The following is a 25,512-nucleotide window of genomic DNA, read 5'->3' on the forward strand; positions in this document are numbered from 1 at the left end:
GGGCTGAGCCCTGCCACTTGGTGGTTGTCGGCAGGGGTTGGCCCCATGCCGCCACGCTATGTTTTGGCAGGGGCTTGTCCCCCCCGCCGCTTGTCTGTTTTCGGCCAACAGGGGCACACCCCTGCTGCCTCTCTTTTTCCTATAGGCAGGATTGTCCTTCTTTTTCTCCGCATTATAATTAACATAGCACTGTTGCAGACCTCGCATCGGACCCCCCGCTCTGGCTCCGCGTCCCGAGCCTCGTATCATCTACACGCGTAGACGCACGCAGCTGCACGACATCCCGAGGTAGGGGAAAGTCGCACGATGGGTTTGTAAGAATGAAATAAAATTATAAGGTTTGTGTGATAGAATAATTTATTTGGCATGCATTCTCACTCGTAGAATTTCCTAACTGGTGATTATCTGTGTTGTGTTTCTGCATCTGTATTCTTTTGAAATTTCATACTTATTGTTGAAGCTCTACGAATAGACTCATTGCTAGAAAGACCTTATTCCTGTCTTTTCGCCTGGCTCACTGTTATAAGTTACTATAAATGCCTTATTGATTATTGCCTGATGAATCTTGGAGGCGACTTCTTGATTCTTAGTATTCGAGCATGCCAAGCATAATACAGACATTTATAAAACCTTGTGATAGGTTATCTATCGAGAACCCCCAAATTTGCTTTGGTAATTAGACCTGAAGAAAAGTATGATACAATAGTACGGGAGGTCATTCAGTATCTCAAAGTGATTAAGAAATTCCTTATTGATATCCATGAGATGATACCGGCCTCCCCAGGCCCCTCTGCTCAGAGAGCAATTCATGTTATGTATGAACCGAAAGAATCATAAACCATTATGTTGCCCTCTCATCGTAGTTGTACCCCTAGGAAGGTACGATCGTACTTTTGGAACAAGTACGTCCCATGTGGGTTACGATGGTGGGATGATGAGGTTGTGGCAACCTCGATGAGTGCAGTTAGCAAAATGCTGAGATCACATAAAAGGTGACCTTTCGCCTTCACAGGCAAGATGCTCGAGTGGGTCTAATAGACCAGAGCATGTAGGATGGAGCGGCGGTTAAGAAACCCCCGTCGTACCCATCCGATCTTCACGGTTCATCAAGGGAGAGGATGGATGGTACAAAGACTCCGATGGACAGGTTGTTAACAACCACCCCACGGGCAAAAGACTCGGTTTTCCCCAGTCATCGGAGTTAGGGGAATTGGGATTACCATAAGTTATCCTAGGTGGTAACTCCCAGGCACTTCTGCAGAAGTTGGATGCATCCATGGGCCACGAATGCCTTTGGGGATTTACTCTCTTGGTCACTGACCGTCCCCTTAGGAGCGGACTCAGTCAGCCATCCGGGTTAATGAAAACACCTGACATAATAAACCCCCGGATCGGTCTCGGCTGTTTCTACGTTTCGCGTCTGTGCGTACCCACAGGACAGTTAATATCAGAACTTAAAGAATATATTCAGGAATAGATATAGATGGCTGACACTTACACTGCTTTTCTTTGTACTTATTACATTTGTTAGAATAGACTAGAACTGCTTTAATTGCTTAAATATCATAACTGCTTATCTCATGAATGTCCTGTTTTATTTTCATTCTACTTATCTGTTCGTGCACCTACTAGTTTGTTATGAAACTGACCCATTTCATGGGCAGGTGAGGAGTAGGACTTCACTGGCGGCCGATGGCGTGGTGCAACGTGGATCAAGATTCATCTTCTTTCTGCTGATGGCTTGGCTCTGGGATTTTTGGAGTTTTTTCTTAGATTTATTGAACTTTGGAATAAAATGCTCATTTTGTAATAAACTGCAGATTTTAATCGATTGCCTTATTTCTTAAATTCCTTTAAGATGTTGTACATGTGAATGATGGTTTTTCAGCTAACGTACCCAGGATTATTGACTTGTGTTCCTTTCTAAATGTCTTCCGCTGTTGTTTTTTTTAAATATTAAACTTTAAATCTTTGAAAGGTTTTTTTTCGATAAGGTTTTCGAAATCACAAGTCGAAATTTTGGGGTGTTACAGTTTCGCCTTGAGGAGTACCGGTATTGTTCGTGAAAAAGAAAGATGGATCGTTGCGGCTATGCATAGATTACCGGATGCTCAACCAGGCTACAATAAAGAATAAGTACCTGTTGCCTGGCATCGAAAATTTGTTCGATCAGTTGCAGAAAGCCAAAATCTTTTCGAAGATCAATCTTAGATCTAGGTACCATTAACTCAAAATTAAGAGTGATGGCATCTCAAAGACGGCCTTTAGATAGGTCTATGCCATCAAGACCCTCATTCACATTCTCATGTGCACCATGAGTGTCCTCGTTGTCACTCTCATGCACATCATGAATGTTATCACATCTTTCATGTTTATTGACAAGGTAAAAAAGAAATGAATAGTCACAATGCTCTTGGATTTTCTCCTTACCAAACCCTTTTCGTTTTCAAGAAAAGTAACATTTCTTGAAACATATAATTTGTTCATTTTAATGTCATAACATCTATATCGCTTTTGATTTTCGGCATAGCCTAGAAAAACACAAAAAATTGCTTTTGGGGAAAGTTTGTCATTCTTGTTGGTAAGGACAAAACATTTATAACCAAAGACTCAACCTTTTATAATCGAGAGATGTTTTAAACAATTTTTCAATAGGAGAAATGTTTTCAATGTTTTTTTAAAGTATTTTATTTATCAAATAAATCGTCGTAAGAGTGGCTTCGCTCAAAACATTTTTGAAACATTTCTTGATATAAGAAGTGTCCTAGTGGTCTTAACAATATGTTTATGCTTCCTTTCGGCTAGTCCATTTTGTTGAGTATAAGGACAAGATTTTTGATGAATAATCTCATGTAATTCACGATAATTTTTGAACTCTTTTGACACAAATTCTCCTCCGGAATCGGTTTTAAAAATTTTAATATTGGTTTTAAATTGAGTCTTTATATAACAATGAAAATTTTTAAAACAATCAAATACTTCGGATTTGCATTTGAGAAAATATATCGAAGAGTGTCTACTATAATCATCTACAAACACAACATAATAAGATACTCCTCGTTTGGATATAACCAGAGCCAGTCCCCATACATCCAAATGTATCAACTCAAATGAATTTTTAGATATAAAATGTTTAAGCTCAAAGGGCAAAGATTTCATTTTACCAAGAATGCAATCTTCACAAACAAAATCTCTTTCTTTATAGCTTGCAAGAAATGAAAACAAATGTAATTTGGACATACTAGGATGCCCCAGTCTTTTGTGACAATTTTTTATATCTTTCTTTCCACGAAATTATAAAATGTATGTTTTGATAACTCAAGATTGTCCATAACATAGAGATCTCTTTTATGGCCTCACCCATTTGGCTTCCCGGACTGGAGATCCTGTATTAAACAATCATTAGATGAAAACAAAATTTTATATCTATAATCCGCAATTTGAAAAACGGATAAGAGGTTTAAATTCAATTTTGATACTATTCAAATATTTGATATAAAGAAAGTTTGTTGTTTTTGAAAAACCCCAAAACTTTTAATTTTTAAGGAAGTTTCATCGACGGTTGAAACATAAGAATTATTTGGGTTAGTATGACATTCAGATAATATGGACTAATTTGAAATCATATGAAAATAAGCACCGGAGTCAAGGATCCAATAAGTCTTACCAGAGTCACCACTTGTGGACACGGCCGCCCTCGAGAAGGAAGAAGCTTGATTTTTGAATATTGGTTGTAGTGCCTCCAGGAGTTGCGCCAAAGATAATGAGCCGACGCATTTTGAGTCGTCTACACCATTTCTTTCAAAGGATGGTCCCACCGAAGACACCCTTTTATGATCTCTTTGATCGACTTTCCTTCTTTTGGGACAAAAAGGCTTGATGTGTTCCGGTTCATAGCAATGGTAACATATTATTTTGCCACCCTGCTTGTATTCATGATCACTTCTTTTATCACTTTGACTTCTTCCATAGTCATTGAAATTTATTTCATTCTCATTATTTTTTACAAAGTGAAGAGATTTATAACTCCTAGTGTGATTTTCGGTCTTTGACATAGCAAGCACATATTCTTCATCCTTTGAAGCGGATGGTTTTTTCAACTTATTTTCCTCCATAGTTAACTCTTTAAGAGTTTCAACTATGGTAGGTACACCTCCTCTATGAAGAAGGGCCAACTTGGTCCCTTCAAATTCAGGTCTAAGCCTATTAACAAATTGATAGAAATGCTTTATTCTAATTTATTTTTCACGAAGTTCTACATCTTGGGGGCAATGTCATTTTGGCTCTAGAAGAACCAATTCATCCTAAAGAAGAGAGAGGGCATTGTAATATTTTTCAATGCTCATCTCTCCTTACGTCATAGTACTCACTTTACTTTGCACATTGCATATGTGAGCAATATCCTTGAGACTATATATATCTTTAAGATATTTCCATGCATCACTAGTGAAGTCAAATTTTGCTAAGCTAGAGCACTTGCTGATGTCAACACTATTGATGAGCCATCCAATTATCTTGGAATGATCCATCCTCCACTCTTTTCATTTTTTCTCATATTCGGTGATGGCCTTAGACATTTCTTCTCCTTGAAGAGCCACTTCCTTTCCATTTTCATTCTTGGTAAGTATAAGTTTAGGCTCTCTTTCGGTACCATCAACCAAACCCATAAATCATTTTCCCATATTTTGTGTTTCACTATGGATGCCCACATCACATAGTTAGGTTCATTGAGTCACACAAGAATGGAGACGATCACTTTTCTTTCATTCTCCATGTTTTACAATAATGAGAGAGAGAGAGAGAATGAGAGAGAACGGAAGATAACCAAAGATTTGTTGAGGAGATCTTTGATAGTGCGTTTCCCGATGCAATGATCCCACAAACCGATGCTCCACCAATCTCACGTTCCTCCTCTTGGCTTTTCTGAATTAATAACAACTCAAGAGCATCAAAGCTCTGATACCATGTGTAATAAACTGGAAAAAAATTTGAGTTTGGATTCGGGTCGGATCCGGACTCGGACTCGACCCGGACCCAAATGGGGGCACCGCCTCCCTCGCATTTTCTAAAGACACCGAGAAAGGGGGGGGGGGGTCAAATACGAAACCCCTTCCCCTCTTCTTCCTCTTTCTTTGTCTCTCGCTGGAGACCCCTATCGACTCGCCGCCACCTGCGACCTCCCTCCGACGTCGACATTACCGCCGCCGGCGACCACCAGGTACGCCCCTCCTTTCCCTCTCAGTCTCTTCTCTCTTCCTCACATCTCTCTCTATGGCCACGGGAGGGGTCAAATCCCCTCCCTGTGCCCTCTTTTAGCAAAGGAGGGGCTCGACACCCCTCCCTGCCTCTGTTACGGTAGGGGAGGGGGCTGAGCCTCCTCCCTTCTTTCGTTACGGCAGGGGAGGGGTTGAGCCCCCTCCCTGCTTCCGTCACGGCAGAGGAGGGGTCGAGCCCCTCTTTCCTGTCTCTTGTCACGATAGAGGAGGGGCCGAGCCCCTCCTTCCTGCCTCTTGTTACGGTAGAGGAGGGGCTCGCCCCCCTCATCTCTGTTCCCTCTGTTACGGCAGAGGAGGGGCCGAGCACCCCTCCTCTCCGTTCCTTCTGTCATGGCAGAGGAGGGGTTGAGCTCCCCTCCCTGCTCCCTATATCGGCAGGGGAGGGGGTCGAGCCCCTCCCTGCTCTCCTGTCTGCAGAGGAGGGAGGGTCCAGCCCCTCCCTGCTCACAGATGCGGCATGGGAGGGGGTTGAGCCCTCCCTGAACCCTCACCTTCTCCGTGTTCAGCCGACCGACAGGGGGCAAAGCCCCCCGTCCTCGCCGCTTGTCAGCAGGGGGACCCCCCTGTCTCCCTTTTCGGTTCGATCGACAAGGGGCAGAGCCACCTGTGGTTGTTCTTTCACGTCAGGCTGGGCGGGGCAGAGCCCCCAGCCTGTGTCTTTTCTACGATCGATGGGCACGATGGGAGTGTTACGACAATGAAGTCATACATGATACTTCAAGTATGAACAAGTAGAATCAACTGCATTTCAGCTAAGGCTATAAAGAAATTGAAGAATTCGATGAAGAATCTTTGAAGACTAGTGTGCAAATGTCTAATTCATTAAAAGTCTTAGATTCTTATAAGAGTCTTACTTAGAGTGCATATTTAGGTTGCATTTCACCTTAAAAGTCTTTTGAAAAAAACTTTTCTAAAAAGAACCCTCTTGAAAATCTTTCTAGAAAACTCTTTTCTTAAATTTTCATGTTTATTAGTCGACCAATAGACTTACCAGTCGACTAATCCTTTCGCGCCATATTTTCTAAAAAGTCATTTTTGTCAAATTAGTCGACCGAAGGTTTTATCAGTCGACTGGACAAAATGTCTGTTTTCTAGAAAATTAGCAGCAGTCGACTAATGGTTTTATCAGTCAACTGAACAGAACATGTGTTTTCTGAAAATTTAGCAACAGTCGACTAATGCTTTTATCAGTCAATCGAACAGAATGTTTGTTTTTCAAGAAGATTTTAGCAGCAGTCGACTGAAAGGTTTTTCAGTCTACTGATGATATTATCAGTCGACTAATTTTTCTCTAGTCGATTAAGTTTCAAAAGTTCAAATTTTCAAACGGCTCGATTAACAGATCAGTCGACCGACGATAACTGTCAGTCTACTAATAACTAACTATTTGTCGACTAATTGATGTTTCAGTCGACTAATTTTGCCGTTTTCTTGAAACTTCAAAAAGGCGTGTCTTTTCATTTTTCAAACGTTTTGATCGTTCAAAAATGGACGGTTTTGACACCCTTTCATACTCTCAACGTATGGAATCTTTCAACTATAAATATGAGTGCATTTTACACTAAAAAAAAACAAAAATTCAATCAATTTAAATCATTTACTTCTTGCTTTTCACTCATATTCATTCAAGTATTTGTTTTCTCACTCACTTGATATTTTCACTTCAGTTTCTCACTCAAATCACTTTGAGAGATAGTGAATTCGTGAGTAGAGTATTTCAACAACCTCAAAAGCCAATTGCATCTCATTCGCATTCAAAAGAAAGGCTCATAGGTTGTTTTGTAAGTTGTTACTTATTTTCTATAAAAAGGACTCCTTGGTTTAAAGGAGTTGTTTGCTTTCAGTAGGGTTGTTAATGAAAGTGGGACCGGTTTTGGTCTGTGTGATCTTATAGTTAACAAGGTTGATAGTGGAAATCTCAAGCGGGTTTTGCTTGGGGACTGGATGTAGGTCGGGATAGACCGAACCAGGATAAAATCTTGTGTTCTTTGTGTGTTTGCTTTTCAAATTGCAAAATCCTTTAATATTCCGCAGATAATTTTTAAAAGCACTATTCACCCCCCCTCTAGTGCTCGTTGCCTCGATCCTAGTGCACTTTCATTTGGTATCAAAGCAGGTTTGCTATTATTTTGATTTGATCATCATCTAGCATGGCAACTACAACATCTCAGCACAAAGAAGGATGCTCCTTTGTTCGTCCTCCTCTCTTTGACGAAACAAACTATGGTTACTGGAAAGTAAGAATGACAATATTCTTGCAATCCATGGATCTAGATATTTGGAGAATTGTTTCAGAAAAGTACCAAACTCCATCAACTGATTTCAGCCGATGGACCGATGAAGAAAAGAAGACTGCTTCACTTAATGCCAAGGCAATGAATGCATTATATTGTGGCGTTGACAAGGTAGAGTTCAATCACATCTCTCAATGCTCTACAGCAAATAAAATCTGACATACTCTTCTCGTGACTCACGAAGGTACGTCAAAAGCTATGTCACATGGGTGCGGGTGCGGGAGCGAGTGCGGGTGCGGGTGCGGGGATTCGGCACTTCCAAAAAACCCGGGTGCGGGGGTGCGGCAGGGGCAAAAATGTAAAAAAAAAATTATATATATTGGTATTGGTAATATTGGTAACATAGATAAACCTCTTATCAAAGACGTTCTCCTTGTTAAAGGCTTAAAACATAACCTACTAAGTATCAGTCAAATGTGTGACACAGGTTATAATGTTAGCTTTAATCATGATGCATGCCTCATAGCAGACACCAATGAAAACATCATCTTAAAAGGTATAAGAAAGAATAATATATATAAACTATACCTAGAAAACATCACAGAACATTGTCTTATAGCTAATAATGACTCTCAACATTTATGGCACTTGAGAATGGGTCATGTAAATTCTAAGTACATGTCTAAATTAGCTAAAAACTATGTCACATGGGTGCGGGTGCGGGTGCGGGAGCGGGTGCGGGTGCGGGGATTCGGCACTTCCAAAAAACCCGGGTGCGAGGGTGCGGCAGGGGCAAAAATGTAAAAAAAAAAATTTATATATATATATATATATATATATATATATATATAAAATTTTGAAGTTTTAACAGTTTAACATTTAACAGTAAACATTGTCATAAATTCATAATATGATTCATCATGCATGCAGTATATCAACCTAAATATCAAATTATCAATCAAATAAGTAAAGCAATTACATAAATCGACCTAAATATCAATCAAATAAGTATGCATAAAAGAACTAAATTACATACCAAAGTAGATCCTGATGAAGTAATGGATGCTAATAATTTTCTTCTTCATCATCAAATGCATCATTAGAAAGAATATTGGGCTCAGCTAAATCCATGTTTGTTACGTTGAATTCATGTTCTCCCTCGAAGTCACACTCTTCTGGGTTTACATCCCAAAATTTGGATGTTCCTTGTCTGCATTATAAACCCAATTTGAAAATGATAAATACAATACAAGTATATTTAAATGAAAACTAAGAAATAATCAAATAACTAAGAGAGCAAATTAGTACCTGTATTCATCATTGCTTCGCGAAAGTAATCGAAGATTTGAATGAACATATACTAAATCCTCTGCACGCTTGCTGGTGAGTTTATTTCTCTTCATGTTGTGGATTTGAGAATATGTGCTCCAATTTCTTTCACAACAAGATGAACTAGCAGGCTGCGATAGCAATCTTAATGCAAGACGTTGCAGAAGAGGTGTTTCCGATCCAAATGTTGACCACCATGTGATAGGATCTATATTATCTTCTTCTCTCGCGAATAATGCCGGTGCATATAATCTCGAAGATGAAAATTTTCCAAACTCTTGTGTGACTTGATGTAGAAGATGTGCTTCTGGAAAAAGTCTTGTCATACACATATTTCTATGTCTTGATAGCTCTGGGTCTAAATTTGGAGGGACACGACCAATACCACCAGCCCGCCACTTATTTGCATAATATTTTGGATTAAGAGAATGTGCCATGCAATGCAAAGGAGTGTTGCTCTTATCCCATCTTCTGACTAAAATTGAATGAATATGATTAAAAAAATCTGAATCATCCAATGCAGGATTTTTTTCTTCATGCATGAAAACTATAGCTTGTATTTTTTCAATCATATTATCCCACATTTCATAAACTCTGTGAAGCATGGGCTCATCCTTATCAACTTCTCTTAACATTTCCCAAATAGGTTGCGTAAATTGAAAGAAGTATACCACTCTGTCCCAAAACTCATCATCAAGAATGAATTTCTTAATTTCTTGAGCCTTCATATCATCATCAACACGATAGAATGTCCAATTTTCATCAGTCACCATGTTAATCAAAGCATTCTTCACTCTTTTAATCCTCTTCATCATCACAATGATGGACGCAAAACGTGTTTCAGCGACCTTCAACAATTTCAAATCAGAATGCCTATTAAATATAGCATTAGCACGATGGTGGTTAACAACAAAATTCCTAATGCTTTCGACATTTCTTTCTAAATCTTCAATCCATGAACATAAAGCATATGCTTGTGAATTTTTTTCTTCTTTGGGGTTGCATATGCTCTTTAGGGCTAGATTTAAGCTGTGTGCTACACAGGGAGTCCAAAAAATATGAGGGTACTCACTCTCCAAACTCAACGCTGCACTTTTACAAACCGGAGCGTTGTCTGTAATGATTTGTACCACTTTCTGATCACCCACTTCTTTTATCACTTCTATAAACAATCCCTTCAAATACTCTGCATTTTTATATTCCCCAGATGCATCAACTGCTTTCAAGAATATTGGGCCACTAAGCGAACAAGCAATGAAATTGATTAATGGACGCCTTTGAATATCTGTCCATCCATCAGACACAATGGAAACTCCATTTTGCTCCCATGAATATTTTTTAATTTCTAGCAACCTCTCCACGTTTGCCCTCTCTTCTGCAAGAAGTGTGGTTCATATTTTTTCTGAACTTGGAGGCACATAACCACTCAAATTACAATTTGCCAAGGATGTTACTAAATCCTTCCAATAAGGATTTCTAGCCGCATTAAATGGGAGTGAACCAGAATAAAAGTACCTCCCAACTTTTTTATCCAATTCTTCTCTTCCATATGTATTGAATGCTGCTTGTATCGTTCCTCTACCTCCTAGATTGACTTTTCTTTTTTTTCAGCATCTTCTTGGTGGCTTGCAAATGGCACACTGAGTGCAGAAGAATCGGCCATTGCCTTTCTCTTCTCATATTCTTCTTGTATTTTCTTGTATTGCCTTCGCATTGCCTCATCAACTTTTCTGCAAGCTGAAATGCCATGTCCTGGTATCTTCAACAAATGAGCCTTCACTCTTGTGTAAGACCCAACAAAATCTTTTTCGCAGAGCTTGCATCGAAATCTTTTGTTTCCACCACCTCTTTCTCCAGTTTTTGCAAGTTTATCTACATGTACCCATAGTGGCCCCACATCATCAATCCCACTGCAACTATCAGCAAAACTAGCAGCAGAACTCACATGTTGGGATGAGGATGACGCAAGTCCTTTCCCTTTATCCGCCATTTTTATCCTGAAAACACAAAAAAAAATACATTACAATTTTCAAATCAATTCGAAAATACAGGGAGAAGGGGGGGCTCAGCCCCTCCCCTGCCAACCCAACAAGAGAGCGAGAGCGAGGGGGGCACGGCCCCTCCCCTGTCGACCCAAAAAAAAAAACTGATGGGGGAGGGGCTCGGCCCCTCCCCTGTCGACCCAAAGAAAAAAAAAATGGGGGAGGGGCTCGGCCCCTGCCCTGTCGACCCAAAGAAAAAAACAGATGGGGGAGGGGCTTGGCCCCTCCCCTGTCGACCCAAAAAAAAAAAAAACAGATGGGGGAGGGGCTCGGCCCCTCCCCTGTCGACCCAAAAAAAAAAGAAAACTGATGGGGGAGGGGCTCGGCCCCTCCCTTGTCGACCCAAAAAAAAAAAAAGATGGGGGAGGGGCACGGCCCCTCCCCTGTCGACCCAAAAAAAAAAAAAGAAAACTGATGGGGGAGGGGCTCGGCCCCTCCCCTGTCGACCCAAAAAAAAAAATGGGGGCGGGGCTCGGCCCCTCCCCTATCGACCCAAAAAAAACAACAGATGGGGGAGGGGCTCGGCCCCTCCCCTGTCGACCCAAAAAAAAAAGAAAACTGATGGGGGAGGGGCTCGGCCCCTCCCCTGTCGACCCAAAAAAAAAAAAAGATGGGGGAGGGGCTCGGCCCCTCCCCTGTCGACCCAAAAAAAAAAGAAAACTGATGGGGGAGGGGCTCGGCCCCTCCCCTGTCGACCCAAAAAAAAAAAAAAACAGATGGGGGAGGGGCTCGGCCCCTCCCCTGTCAACCCAAAAAAAAAAACTGATAGGGGAGGGGCTCGGCCCCTCCCCTGTCGACCCAAAAAAAAAAAAAGATGGGGGAGGGGCTCGGCCCCTCCCCTGTCGACCCAAAAAAGAAAAACATATATTTGAGGGGCTCGGCCCCTCCCCTGTCGACCCAAAAAAAAGAGGTAGATGGGGGAGGGGCTCGGCAACTCCTGTGCCGAAAAATGAGGGAGCAGGGGAGGCTCAGCCCCTACCCTGCCGACCCAACAAGAGACCGAGAGAGGGGGGGGGGTGCTCGGCCCCTCCCCAGCCGACCCAAGAAGACAGTGAGAGACATACCTGCGAGCCGAGAGGAGGAGGCGAGAGGAGGAGTCTGGGAGGCGGAGCTGGGGGCGGCGGAGCTGGGGGCGGCGGCGCTGGGGGCGGCGGAGCTGGGGGCGGCGGCGCTGGGGGCGGCGGCGCTGGGGGCGCCGGAGCTGGGGCGGCGATGGGAGAGCTCGAGCTCAGGGGGAGAGAGAGGAGAGATTAGGGCAAAAAAAATTTTTTGCCCTAATCCTCCTCCTTTTCATCGGGGGGGGGGGGAATTTTCGCCCAAAAATTTGGACAAAAATGACCCTGGGTGCGTTCACCGCACCCAGGGTCGTGTTGACCGCACCTGGTGCCGCACCCGCACGCGATCCCGCGTCGCGTCGCGTCGACGCGGGTGCGGCACCTGTTTTGCCGAGTCCCTGTGACATAGGTCAAAGGTAAAAGAATCTAAAATTGCTTCTTTAGTTCATAAATTTGAATTGTTCAAAATGAAGCAAAATGAATCTATATCGGACATGGTAACTAGAATGACTGATATAACTAACACTTTGAAATCCCTTGGAAAAGAATATTCACAAGTGGATTTAGTCAGAAAAATCCTAAGGTGTTTAACTCCTGAATGGGAGAGAAAAATCACTGTTATTGAAGAAGCAAATGATCTCAACACTCTCACTCTTGAAGATTTGGTTGGTAACCTAATGGCATATGAGGTCCAACTTCAAGACAGACAAGAAGAAGAGCCTAAGAAGAAATCTCTTGCTTTTAAGGCTACTTCTGACTCAGAAAATTCAGAAGAAGATGAAGATATTGCCCTCATCACAAGGCAATTCAGAAGATTCATCAAAAAGGGAAGATTTCAAAGAAAGGTAAAGAAAGCAGATTCTTCCAATCCAAATGAAGTCAAGTGCTTTAACTGCAAAAAGGCATGACATATCAAGAAATATTGTCCTCTTCTCAAAATCAAGCCCAATGACCAATTCAAGAAGAAAAAGGCATTTCAAGCATGTTGGGATGATAGTGACTCCTCTTCCGATGAAGAATCAAATGAAGAAGTTGCTAACATGTGTTTTGTAGCACAAGAAGATTCGGTAAGTCAATTTGACTATGATGAATTATTTGAAGCATTTAATGATTTATATGCTAAATTTAAGAGTCTAAGTTCTAAAAATAAAGAGTTAAAAACTGAAAATTTAACTCTTGACTCTCAAAATAAAGTGTTACTTCAAGAGATAGAAGATCTCAAGAAGGAAAATTCTTGCCAAGCATTTGAGATAAAAGAAATTGGAGTTAGAACCAATCTCTTACAAAAAGAACTATCTAGTATAAAAGAAAAATCAAATGATCTTCTTTCCATAGTCACCAAATTCACAAATGGTAAAGAGAATCTAGAAAAACTTCTTGGTTCTCAAAGATGCTCGGTTAATAAAACCGGATTGGGATATAGCTTCTTTGATACTCAAAATAGACCAAATTATGTGGTGAAAAATCAAAGACATTATTCTCAACCATTTGTTCATAGAACTAAACTTTCTAGTTCCAATAGAAATGCATCTAATCATGGAAACTATAATGCTTATAAGCCTAGACATGATTATTCTAGACATGCTAAATCCTTTTATAGAAAGAATTTTTATTATCAAAGGAAACCAAAATCCATATGGATATGGGTTCCTAAGACTAACTCTCATGGACCCAAAAATAGAAAGGGGTCAAATGCTCTGTTTTCTAATTTTGTTGTAGGTACACAACATAAGGAGCAAATGGATATTGGACAACGGTTGTTCCAAATATATGACTGGAAGGCCGGAGTTATTTTCCACCCTCCAAAATAAGGATGGAAGAACCGTCACCTTTGGTGACAATAACAAGGGAAAACTAATAGGTATTGGTAATCCAAAATTTCCCTTAATAGAAAATGTTCTTTTAGTAGATGATTTAATGCATAATTTAATATCTATTAGTCAATTATGTGATAAAGGTTTTCATGTTTCTTTTGAAAATGATTTATGCTTAATTTCTGATTTTCAATCTAAAAAGATCATTTTTAAAGGTAAAAGAAGGAACAATGTGTATGAACTATATCTAGATGAATTACCCACTTTTAATGAAAAATGTCTTATTGTTTCAAATGAAATTCAATGATTATGGCACAAGAGACTTGGACATGTTAACTTTAAAATTATTTCAAAGTTATCCAAGAATGATCTTGTAAGAGGCCTACCTAGAATACCATATAAGAAAGATCACTTATGTGATGCTTGCTAAAGGGGTAAAGAAATCAAGAGTTCTTTTAAAGCAAAAGATATTGTTTCAACAAAACGTCCTCTTGAACTTTTACATTTAGATCTATTTAGACCATCTAGAATTCAAAGTTTGAATGGTATGCTTTTGTTATAGTAGATGATTATTCTTGGTTTACATGGGTAATTTTTCTAAAAAGCAAAAATGATGCTTTTTCGGAATTTTCTAAACTTTGTAGAAGAATTACAAATGAAAAATCTACATCTATAATTAAAATTCGTAGTGATCATAGTGGTGAATTTGAAAATGAATCTTTTCTAAAGTTTTGTGATTTACATGGTATATCTCACAACTTTGCTTTTCCTAGAGCGGCTCCACAAAATGGAGTTGTTGAAAGAAAGAATAGAACTTTGCAAGAATGTGCTAGAACCATGCTTCAAGATAAAAATTTACCAAAATACTTTTGGGCTGAAGCAATAAATGCAGCATGTTATGTTTTAAACCGTGTTCTTATTCGACCAATTTTACATAAAACATGTTTTGAATTGTATTATGATCGTATACCAAAGATCTCATATTTCAAAATTTTTGGTAGTAAATGTTTCTTGTTAAATACCAAAGATAATCTTGATAAGTTTGATTCAAAATCAGATGAATCAATATTTCTTGGATATTCTTCTAGAAGTAAAACTTATCGTATTTTCAATAAAAGAACATCTTGTATTGAAGAATCTTTATATGTTGCATTTGATGAGAATTGTGAGCAGATTATACCTATAAGCGAAGGAGAAGAAGTAATACTTCAAGAAGAACCCTTGATAGAGAGTACTTCTCAAGAAAATATTCCTCTTCAATCGGTTTGGAAAGAAGTTCCTAATCATCCACATGAACAAGTTATTGGTGAAATAAAAAGTGGTATTCAAACTAGAAGGCAATTAGAAAAATATATTGCAAATGTTGCTTTCATATCTAAATTAGAACCAAAGAATATCAATGAGGCTTGTGATGATGAATTTTGGCCATGTCTGAAGAACTTAACCAATTTACTAGGAATGATGTTTGGGATCTAGTTGATAGACCAAAGGATCATCCAGTAATTGGAACAAGATGGGTCTTCCGAAATAAGCTGGACGAAAATGGTGAAGTCATTCGTAACAAAGCAAGGCTAGTAGCACAAGGCTATAATCAAGAAGAAGGCATAGATTTTGATGAAACCTATGCACCAATGCACCAGTGGCTCGATTAGAGTCAATTCGAATGATGTTTGCTTTTGCTAGTTACATGAACTTCAAGTTATATCAAATTGATGTTAATAGTGCATTCTTAAATGGACACATCAATGAAGAAGTTTATGTAGAGCAACCTCCAGGCTTTGAAAATGAGAAATATCCAGAAAAAGTCTACAAATTGAAAAGAGCTTTGTATGGACTCAAACAAGCACCAAGAGCGTGGTATGAAAGACTACGAAATTTTTTAGAACAATCTGGTTTTTTCATTGGTCGGGTAGACTCCACTTTATTTATTAAAAATCTTAATTCAGATATTCTTATTGTGCAAATTTATGTTGATGACATAATATTTGGTTCTACTAATGATTCTCTTTGTAAAGAATTTGCTAAAGCTATGCAGGAAGAGTTTGAAATGAGCTTGATGGGCGAATTAAACTACTTCCTTGGACTTCAAATAAAGCAAACTGAAGAAGGAATCTTCATCAATCAGACTAAGTATATAAAAGAACTTCTCAAGAGATTTAGGATGGACTCATCGAAATCAAGAAGGAATCCTATGAGTACAACTACTTCTCTTGATAAAGATGAAAATGGTAAAAGTGTAGATACTAAGCTCTACAGAGGTATGATCGGATCTCTATTATACTTAACTGCTAGTCGACCTGATATTATGTTTAGTGTTTGTATGTGTGCAAGATTTCAAGCTAATCCAAAAGAATCTCATTTAACTGCAGTAAAACAAATTCTTCGTTATTTGAAAGATACTTCAGATTTCGGTTTGTTTTACCCAAAATCATCTTCCTTTGATTTAGTTTCATATAGTGATGCAGATTTTGCAGGAAGTAAATCTGATCGCAAGAGTACTAGTGGAACTTGTCATTTCTTAGGAAATTCTTTAGTCTCTTGGTTTAGTAAAAAGCAAAATTCGGTGTCACTCTCAACAACTGAAGCAGAATATATAGCGGCTAGTTTAGCATGTTCACAAGTACTATAGATAAAACAGACCTTAAAAGATTTTGGTTTAAATTACTCCACAACAACTATTTATTGTGATAACACTAGTGCTATAAATCTCTCAAAAAATCCTGTTCAGCACTCAAGAACTAAGCATATTGAAGTTAGACATCATTTTATAAGAGATCATGTTTTAAAAGGAGATATTTCGTTAAATTTTATTTCCACTAAAGAACAACATGCCGATATCTTCACTAAACCTCTTAAAAATGAAGATTTTATAAGAATTAGGAGAGAACTAGGTATTTGCTCATTTTTTGATTTGTAAAAATATTGTTTTTTGAACAAAATCTCAAAATCGCACTATATTAGTCGACCGATAAAATTTTAATCGACTGATGTTTTAAAATTTTAGAATGAATCGACTATATTAGTCGACCGATATATTTCTAGTCGACTGATGTTTTTAGAATGAGTCGCACATTCTTAGTCGACCGATAAAGTTTTAGTCGACTAAAATTTTTTTTTTAAATTTTAAATGAAGGGACCCGATACCCCTTGGATTTTTTTTAAAAAGCCGTCTTTTTTAATAGGCATCGTTTCACTTCAATTTCGTACCTTTTCGTTTTTCTTAAAAACGAAAACCCTCTTTCTCTTTTGCCTCTCTCTCTTCCAAAAAATCCTCTGTGTCGTTCGATCCCATCTTCGCTGGGATTTTCTTGCCGTGACAGGGAGATGCCAGAATCTTCTAGGTCGTGATCTTGAAACGCCGGAATCCTCTTGCAGTAACTGGCGCATCTTCAAAACACGTCGGAACCCTCTTTCCGTGAGAGTGTATTTTCCGCCATTGCTGGAATCCCCTTGTGGCCGACTTCACACTCGCCGTCAGTCATCGTATCCTCTGTTTCTGTTTCACAACGTCGGACAACGTTCGCCTTCTGCCAGAAATCGTTTGGAAGCCGACATTTTTTTTTGGTAACTCTGTTTTTAATCATGCCTCGTACGAAGTTTGCATCTGCAAAAGGTTTAGGTTATCCTCCTACACCTTCTTCAAGACATGGTTTTTCACTCAGATTACTCAGAAATCCTCTTTTGTATAATACTTTTGGATCAATTTCTGCACTACCTATTTTACCAAGCCGAAATGTATTGTTTCACCTGTTTTCTCGTTACAACATAAGAGAATTATTTCTTGGAATTTCACATTTTTTTGATGCCTGTGCAGATACCCTTCACTATCATTTTCTGATTCACTTGTTTTACACGAATTTACAAATTAATCATGAAACTGGAGTTCTTTCTTCTCTTGTTCGTGATGTTGAAATCGAGTTTGATTCGAAACTACTTGGAGAAATTCTTGAAATTTCACCTTCAGACACTCTTTTCAACACTATTAAATTAAATAATGAAAGAGTTTTTGAACAAATTCTTCTTCCAGGTGCACCTCACTGTCCTCCTTTCAAAAATACTAATCTTCAAACTCGTGCACGCATTGCTGGACGAATCCTTGCCCACAATGTTCTTCCTAAAACTGGTTCTTTTGATTATTATTCCACAGATCTATCTACGGCTCTTTATGTTTTATTTGGAAATATTTCTGTAAATTGGGCAAATGTGTATTTTACAAATTTGTGGAAACAAAAACCATTTCTTCCTTATGGATGTCTTCTAACTCGTATTTTTAGACATTTCAAAGTTCCCTTAACAAATGAAAAATATATTGAGCAAAAAGAGTTCTTTGATCAAACAATTTTTAAAAGAATGAAAATTAAATATCTGCCTCCTTTAAATGTTTATCAAACTGAACCATCTGATCCTACTGAACTATCAATTTCTGAACCTTCACCTTCTGCGACACCTTCATCTCATGCAAAAAGAAAGAAATTTTCTACAAATCAAGACAATGATGAAGTTATGCAGAGACTGGAAGCTTTGAAGCTGCATCAACACACTTTTCGTGAAGATGTGACTCAACAACTATCTTCGATTCAGAAAGAGATTACTTCAATCAAGGATTTGCTCAACTCACTTTTCTGATCTTTGTTGTCTAAACTTTCATACTTTATGAGTTGTAATATTTTAAACTTGTATCTCTATTTTGCTTATGCTATTTCTGCCCTTATTCTTTTTTATTATAACAAAGGGGGAGAAAAAGATAAAAAGATAAAAGATAGCATTACATTGAATTGCAGGAGATCTTGCAAGAGAAATGTGAAATTAAGAGAAAAAGTAAGCTTTGAATGAATACATTTGTAAATGCATAAAGTAATGATGAATGGAAATGCAAACCAATCAATATGTGATATATGTGCTTTGAAAGTACTAACTTTTATTGTTTTGCAGCATATTGATAGGGGGAGTAAAATCTCCATCTATGCATCTAAATGCTTCATCTTTGATTAAGTTTGTCATCATCAAAAAGGGGGAGATTGTTACGACAATGAAGTCATACATGATACTTCAAGTACAAGGTTTTGATGATGAACAAGTAGAATCAACTGCATTTCAGCTAAGGCTATAAAGAAATTGAAGAATTCGATGAAGAATCTTTGAAGACTAGTGTGCAAATGTTTAATTCATTAAAAGTCTTAGATTCTTGTAAGAGCCTTACTTAGAGTGCATATTTAGGTTGCATTTCACCTTAAAAGTTTTTTGAAAAAAACTTTTCTAAAAAGAACCCTCTTGAAAATCTTTTTAGAAAACTCTTTTCTTAAATTTTCATGTTTATTAGTCGACCAATAGACTTACCAGTCGACTAATCCTTTCGCGCCATATTTTCTAAAAAGTCATTTTTGTCAAATTAGTCGACCGAAGGTTTTATCAGTCGACTGGACAGAATGTCTGTTTTCTAAAAAATTGGCAGCAATCGACTAATGGTTTTATCAGTCGACTGAACAGAACATGTGTTTTCTGAAAATTTAGCAGCAGTCGACTAATGCTTTTATCAGTCAATCGAACAGAATGTTTGTTTTTCAAGAAGATTTTAGCAGCAGTCGACTGAAAGGTTTTTCAGTCTACTGATGATATTATCAGTCGACTAATTTTTCTCTAGTCGATTAAGTTTCAAAAGTTCAAATTTTCAAACGGCTCGATTAACAGATCAGTCGACCGACGATAACTGTCAGTCTACTAATAACTAACTATTAGTCGACTAACTGATGTTTCAGTCGACTAATTTTGCCGTTTTCTTGAAACTTCAAAAAGGCGTGTCTTTTCATTTTTCAAACGTTTTGATCGTTCAAAAATGGACGGTTTTGACACCCTTTCATACTCTCAACGTATGGAATCTTTCAACTATAAATATGAGTGCATTTTACACTAAAAAAAAAACAAAAATTCAATCAATTTAAATCATTTACTTCTTGCTTTTCACTCATATTCATTCAAGTATTTGTTTTCTCACTCACTTGATATTTTCACTTCAGTTTCTCACTCAAATCACTTTGAGAGATAGTGAATTCGTGAGTAGAGTATTTCAACAACCTCAAAAGCCAATTGCATCTCATTCGCATTCAAAAGAAAGGCTCATAGGTTGTTTTGTAAGTTGTTACTTATTTTCTATAAAAAGAACTCCTTGGTTTAAAGGAGTTGTTTGCTTTCAGTAGGGTTGTTAATGAAAGTGGGACCGGTTTTGGTCTGTGTGATCTTATAGTTAACAAGGTTGATAGTGGAAATCTCAAGCGGGTTTTGCTTGGGGACTGGATGTAGGTCGGGATAGACCGAACCAGGATAAAATCTTGTGTTCTTTGTGTGTTTGCTTTTCAAATTGCAAAATCCTTTAATATTCCGCAAATAATTTTTAAAAGCACTATTCACCCCCCCTCTAGTGCTCGTTGCCTCGATCCTAGTGCACTTTCAGGGAGGACTGGGTTTCTTCCCGCCGCCCTATGCTTACTGGGTAGGGGAGGACTGAGCCCTCCCTGTGTTTTGTTTCTGCTTGGCAAACAGGGGCTCATCCCCTATCTTTGTTTCTTTTTGCAGGACAGAAGAGGGTCGTCGCCGCGACCCTTTTTCAGAGATGGCGGAGGACGGAGTCCCCTACCCCTCTTTACATTCTTGGCAGGTAGGGGCGAAGCCCCCTACCTCCCCCTTAGTGGCTAGCAAGGAAGGGCCTCGCCTCCTTGCTCTCTTGGCAGGTAGGGTGAAGTCTCCCTCGTTGTTTTCTTCAGGCAGAGGTGCAACCCCCTGCCTCCTGTTTCTTGCACTTATGGCAGGTGCGCAAGGGGACGATGCCCCTGCCTCTGCTTTCCTTACGTCAGGACGACGACAGTGCCCTCGACCTTCTATTTTTGGTGGTAGCTTGCTAAGATCGTTACTTTTGCAGCTCGTGCGACGGATCCTGATCGCGCTCCGCGACCCAAGCCGTCCATCGCTTACACTCGCAGACGCCAGCAAGCTTGCAACTCTCAAAGGTAGGCGAAGATTGCAAAGAAGACTTGGACAATTGAATTAAGTTCAATTAACTAAAAAGGATAATTAAATAAATATATATGCATATATATATATCATATATATTTATACGAGTACGCATTTAACTCAAGGACGCGGTTTTGCGATCCTTGTCCTTTACCTTGTTGTCGCGCATCGCTCGAAGGTTCTGCGTTGCACTCCTGTTTACAGCCTTTACTTTGTCGTCGCGCATCGCGCGAAGGTTCTGCGTTGCACTCCTGTTTCCAGCCTTTACTTTGCCGTCGCGCATCGCGCAAAGGTTCTGCGTTGCACTCCTACTTACGGTCTTTACTTTGCCGTCGCGCTTTGTGCTAGGCTCTTGCTTTTGCATATGTGTTGGTATTGTCTTGCTATTGCAGACGTGCAGGTCCTTGCTCTTTGTGTATGCTTTAAAGGCATCCTCGTGGAGGATGCAAGAGGCATTTACCACTCTCCCTCTTGCGACAAGAGTTCAGTCAGGAGCGAGCGACACATCCTCGTCTAAGGAGAGGGATACCTCGCAAGGATCCTGGCTCTTCGTGTGCGCAATCCTGCAGAGTCGACTTGAGATTTTAGAGAGCTGCGCAAAAGCATCAAAGACTGCTCCAAATCGAAGCATTTGGAAGGATGTGACTGGCTGGTTCTGCTCACCTTTTTGGCATATCTCGGGTGATCTCGAATTGGGGGTTCGAGCGAACTTCTTAGCGGGTGTTCTGTTGAGAAACTTGTATCCCGTCTATCGAGGTCGGTATCGAGTCATGCGAGACATGTAGATACCCCGATAGCGGATATGATTCGAGATAATCACATGCATAATGTTGGCACAAGGTACTGCTGTTTCAAAAGATAAAGTAAAGTTGATAAACTTTACATCTTTGTGAAACACTCCTGTTGAGACTTCTATTGAGGAGTTATACCCCTTTCATCCTAGAGTACTTGTAGTCGTGCACGACACGTCTAGTACTGCGATGATCGGATGAGACGGTCGTGCGACCTCGAACAACGCTAAATGAAAAATGTTGTAATCACATAAATGGCCTCACATTCGCCTTCACAGGCAAGATGCTCGAATGATTTAAAGATCACAGCATAGAATGGGTCGTTAGTTAAGCAACCCCTAACGTACCTATTCGCTTCTATGTGTCTGTCAAGGGAGAGGACAGAGCGGTACAAACTCCAATGGACAGGTTGTTAACAACCACCCTACGGGCAACGATCCGGCCTCCCCAGTCATTGGAGTTAGGGGAAAGGGGCTACATTAGTTAGCTCAACACTTCTGCAGAAGTTGGATGCATCCGTGGCACAGCCTCCTTTGGGGAATCCTCTCTCGGCTAAAGCTGTCCCTTTGGAGCGAACTCAACTAGCTATTCGGGTTATTGAAAATACATAGAATAACAGACGCCCGAACTAGTTTCAGTTGGTTCTACGTTTTGCCTGCGCGTACCCGCAGGTTAGTAATTATCGAACATAAGGTCTGTTCACACAGGTCGTTGGGTCGGGAGATTCGCTTGCACTACTGACTCGCTTGCACTACTGATTCACTTGCACTACTGACTCGCTTGCACTATTGATTCGCTTGCACTACTAATTCGCTTACTTGCTCGGTAGTTCAGTATGTTACTCGTTGAGCTGTGCACGCCCATCAAGGCGTTACTCTAGTTGGTTAAACTGTTTATGCAGTTCTTTGCAGAGTAATAAAGAGTTTCTCGTACTAGTTAAATGCTTATAATAATAGCATTATGTCAGTTGCTACATATTAGCATGTGACTTGCTTTATCCCTTGGTCGAACTGTTCGGTGCTTATTGTAGCGTAGCACTTGTTGACTTGCATCTCTTATGATTGATGTGATTGCATACAGCTCGTAATCTACGAACTGGTGGCAACTAGGATTGATGTAGCCGCTTGTCTTATAAGCTGCTTACATGTTGTGATATAACTACTGCCGTACGATTGCTTATGAATGGCTTGTGATGAAATGGTTTATGCCTTACGATAAATTAAATTACTTGTTGATGGACTGAGCCATTTTATGATAATTATATGTTTTACGAGCATTGTTATGAGTGCTTGTCTTATTCAGTTGGTTTGTTTGGCTGACGGGTAGAGTTAGTTACTCTTCACCCATAGAATCAACTGGATTGCCACATCTGTGCGTTCTCACGTGTCATTTACGCATGCTTTGAGGGCCTATTTGAGGATTACAATATTCCTTGTGGCAACAATACGATGCGTAGGATTATGTGCTTCTATGTGAAGTGATACGATGCATATTGCTGATATGCATGCTTGTGCCCATATTGTGGCTACTGACCCCGAGGCGGTCAATGGTTCAGAGCAGTCGATTAATGACGCATGTATCACCGAGTAGGGTGTCTGTCGAGGACCTGATCTCCAAAGGATTATCTACGGAGGCGTGTATGATCAAGACCAGGTACCCGACTAGAGTGGTAGATCCTTTGTGAGGATGTACACTGTCCACGAACGGGTAGCCGCAAAAGCGGTGAACTCTTGTGAGGAAGTGTATGGTCCAAGACCAGGTATACCATCTAGGGCGGAATTCCTTGTGAGGTTATACATTTCCCAGACCAGGTGATCCGGCGTTGATCTTGTTGTTTGTATTAGTGGCTATCGACCCTGAGAGCGGTCATTAGTGTTGATGCGTGTATCACAATGATTTTCATTGGATATGGCATTTGTTGGGGACCGGCTTCCCAAAGGTTTCGCTGTGGGGGTATGTATGATCAAGATCAGGTACCCGATTAGAGTGGTAGATTCTTTGTGAGGATGTACACTGTCCACGAACAGGTAGCCGTAAAGGCGGTGAACTCCTGTGAGGAAGTGTATGGTCCAAGACCAAGTATACCCTCTAGGGCGGTAATTCCATGTCCGGTCATATATCTCTCGGATCGAACGATCCGACGTGGATCTTGCGTTTTCGCTTACCATAAAAAGTTATAGTGAGCTGTGACGATCTTCTGAGATTGTTTGTGATAACCAACTATGAATTCATAGTTTCGGCTTTCTGTTTTAGCATGATTTACATGCAGGACTCAGATGTGAGAATCAGACCGTTAGCGATTTGAGTTAGGGATTACGTTTTGGACCTTCTATGGAAGGGCGAGCTTTTCTAAGGAAGTATGACGCCTTAGTGAGTCATAACCGGTGACAGTTAGCCGCGTAAGACTTTGAGAGATGAGAATAGATTAAGGTTGTACAGGACAAAGCGTTTGTTAGAAGTAGTGAGCGATAAACGATGTCCTGATGGTGATTAGATGCATAGACCTCGTTCTAGGAACGAGAATAAGCTAGTTGCGTGGTGGTTCACAGCCTACGATCAATTGAATCGTATGTTGTGTTTGTCAGTTGCATTGCTTACTTGCTTTGAACTGCTTACTGTTTGCACTACTTATTCGCTTGTACTACTTACGCGTTTGCACTATTCACCTGCTTGCATTGCTTACCTGTTTAACTGCATAACTACTTTAAACTGCGTAGCCTACTGAATTAAATGTACTTAATTCAGTTTCTTGTAGTCTCTCTTGTGCACCTACTAGTTTTTCGCGAAACTAACCCATTCTATGGGTACAGGTGATGATTAGGTACACTACGAGCGATGGCGATTGCAAGATGGCTTCAAGACTTCTTCTTCCTGCTCTTAGCTCGCATCCTCGACGCTTTGGATTTGTATCGGATTTCCCTTGAGATACTCGAATTTTGCGAGTTTTGGTTCTTTTAGCTAACGTGCCCAAAGTTGTCAGCTTGCCTTCTGATTTATCAAAGAAAAATCTTTCGCTGATTTCATAAACAAACTTTGAAGGAAAGAGATATTTCTAGTCTCTTGCCTGTTTTTCTGAAAAGGTTCGCAAGTTTGAAATTTGGGGCGTTACACCATGTAATGGAATAACACAAAAGTAAATAAATGTTACTTATGGACTTACAAGAACACAAACAACCAAGAAAATACTTGATCCACCTACATTACCCATACAAGGGTCAACATAAATGTTCATGTATTAAATGAAATGCTCTAAAGGCATTATCATATAAGCCCTATTTATAATACATAAGAGGCAAAGGGAGCAGCCCAACTAGTTGTTGGGCTTGTGATGTTGGGAGCAGCTCCAACAGCTAGTTGGAGCTGCCCAATCACATCACATCATTACATAAAACAAAAAATAAAAAGAAATAAAAATACACAATCAGCCCCTAATAGGCTGATGCCTATTACAATGTAAAATGACCAGAATGCCCTTGATGGATATTCTGGTTTATATATATATATATATATATATATATATATATTTGAGGGCTACTCTTAACATGCCCTGCTACAATGTTGCTTAAAAGAATAGTTCATGTTGATAATTGATAGAACACAAACTACTTGCTTCAAGAATCAAGAACCACAACATAAAACTTGGATTATACATCATTTTGTTGTCATCATCATTTAATAGGGAAAGCAAGATAGTAGAAATCTATTTCAAAATGGCATTAAGACTTTAATAGGCTAAGATGTCTTATCAAAATTTCACATGTGCCCATGTCAAGCCTCCTGACATTGTTATCTAGAAGTTTACTTTTCAAACTACTATTTATCATTATTTTACATTGAAATCAGACATTTACAATGAATGTGAATCCATGATTCACGAAAGTAGGGGTCCAGTTGCTTTCACACTGTAATAGCAGTTTCACAAATACAAAAGACCATATTTAGCTCAGGACACTTCCAATTTCAGTT

The 25,512-nt window shown here is 39.6% G+C and overlaps 2 protein-coding genes across 2 annotated transcripts in view; both read right to left on the reverse strand.

Annotated features, from left to right (window-relative positions):
• Positions 1-25,512, reverse strand: part of LOC149837839 (signal recognition particle subunit SRP54, chloroplastic-like) — a 99,518-nt gene that overhangs the window by 46,940 nt on the left and 27,066 nt on the right. The gene's annotated exons all lie outside the window — the stretch shown is intronic.
• On the reverse strand, positions 8,576-10,225 carry LOC149837842 (uncharacterized). Its single transcript, XM_090006925.1, has 2 exons — positions 8,819-10,225; positions 8,576-8,720 (listed from the first exon to the last, which is right to left on the reverse strand). Exons 1-2 carry the CDS (start codon positions 9,652-9,654, stop codon positions 8,576-8,578), a joined length of 981 nt encoding a protein of 326 aa, XP_089863051.1. The 5' UTR covers positions 9,655-10,225.

The sequence above is a fragment of the Nuphar pumila genome, chromosome 5 (assembly GCF_984573655.1).
Source record: "Nuphar pumila chromosome 5, dmNupPumi1.hap1.1, whole genome shotgun sequence".
Taxonomy (NCBI): domain Eukaryota; kingdom Viridiplantae; phylum Streptophyta; class Magnoliopsida; order Nymphaeales; family Nymphaeaceae; genus Nuphar; species Nuphar pumila.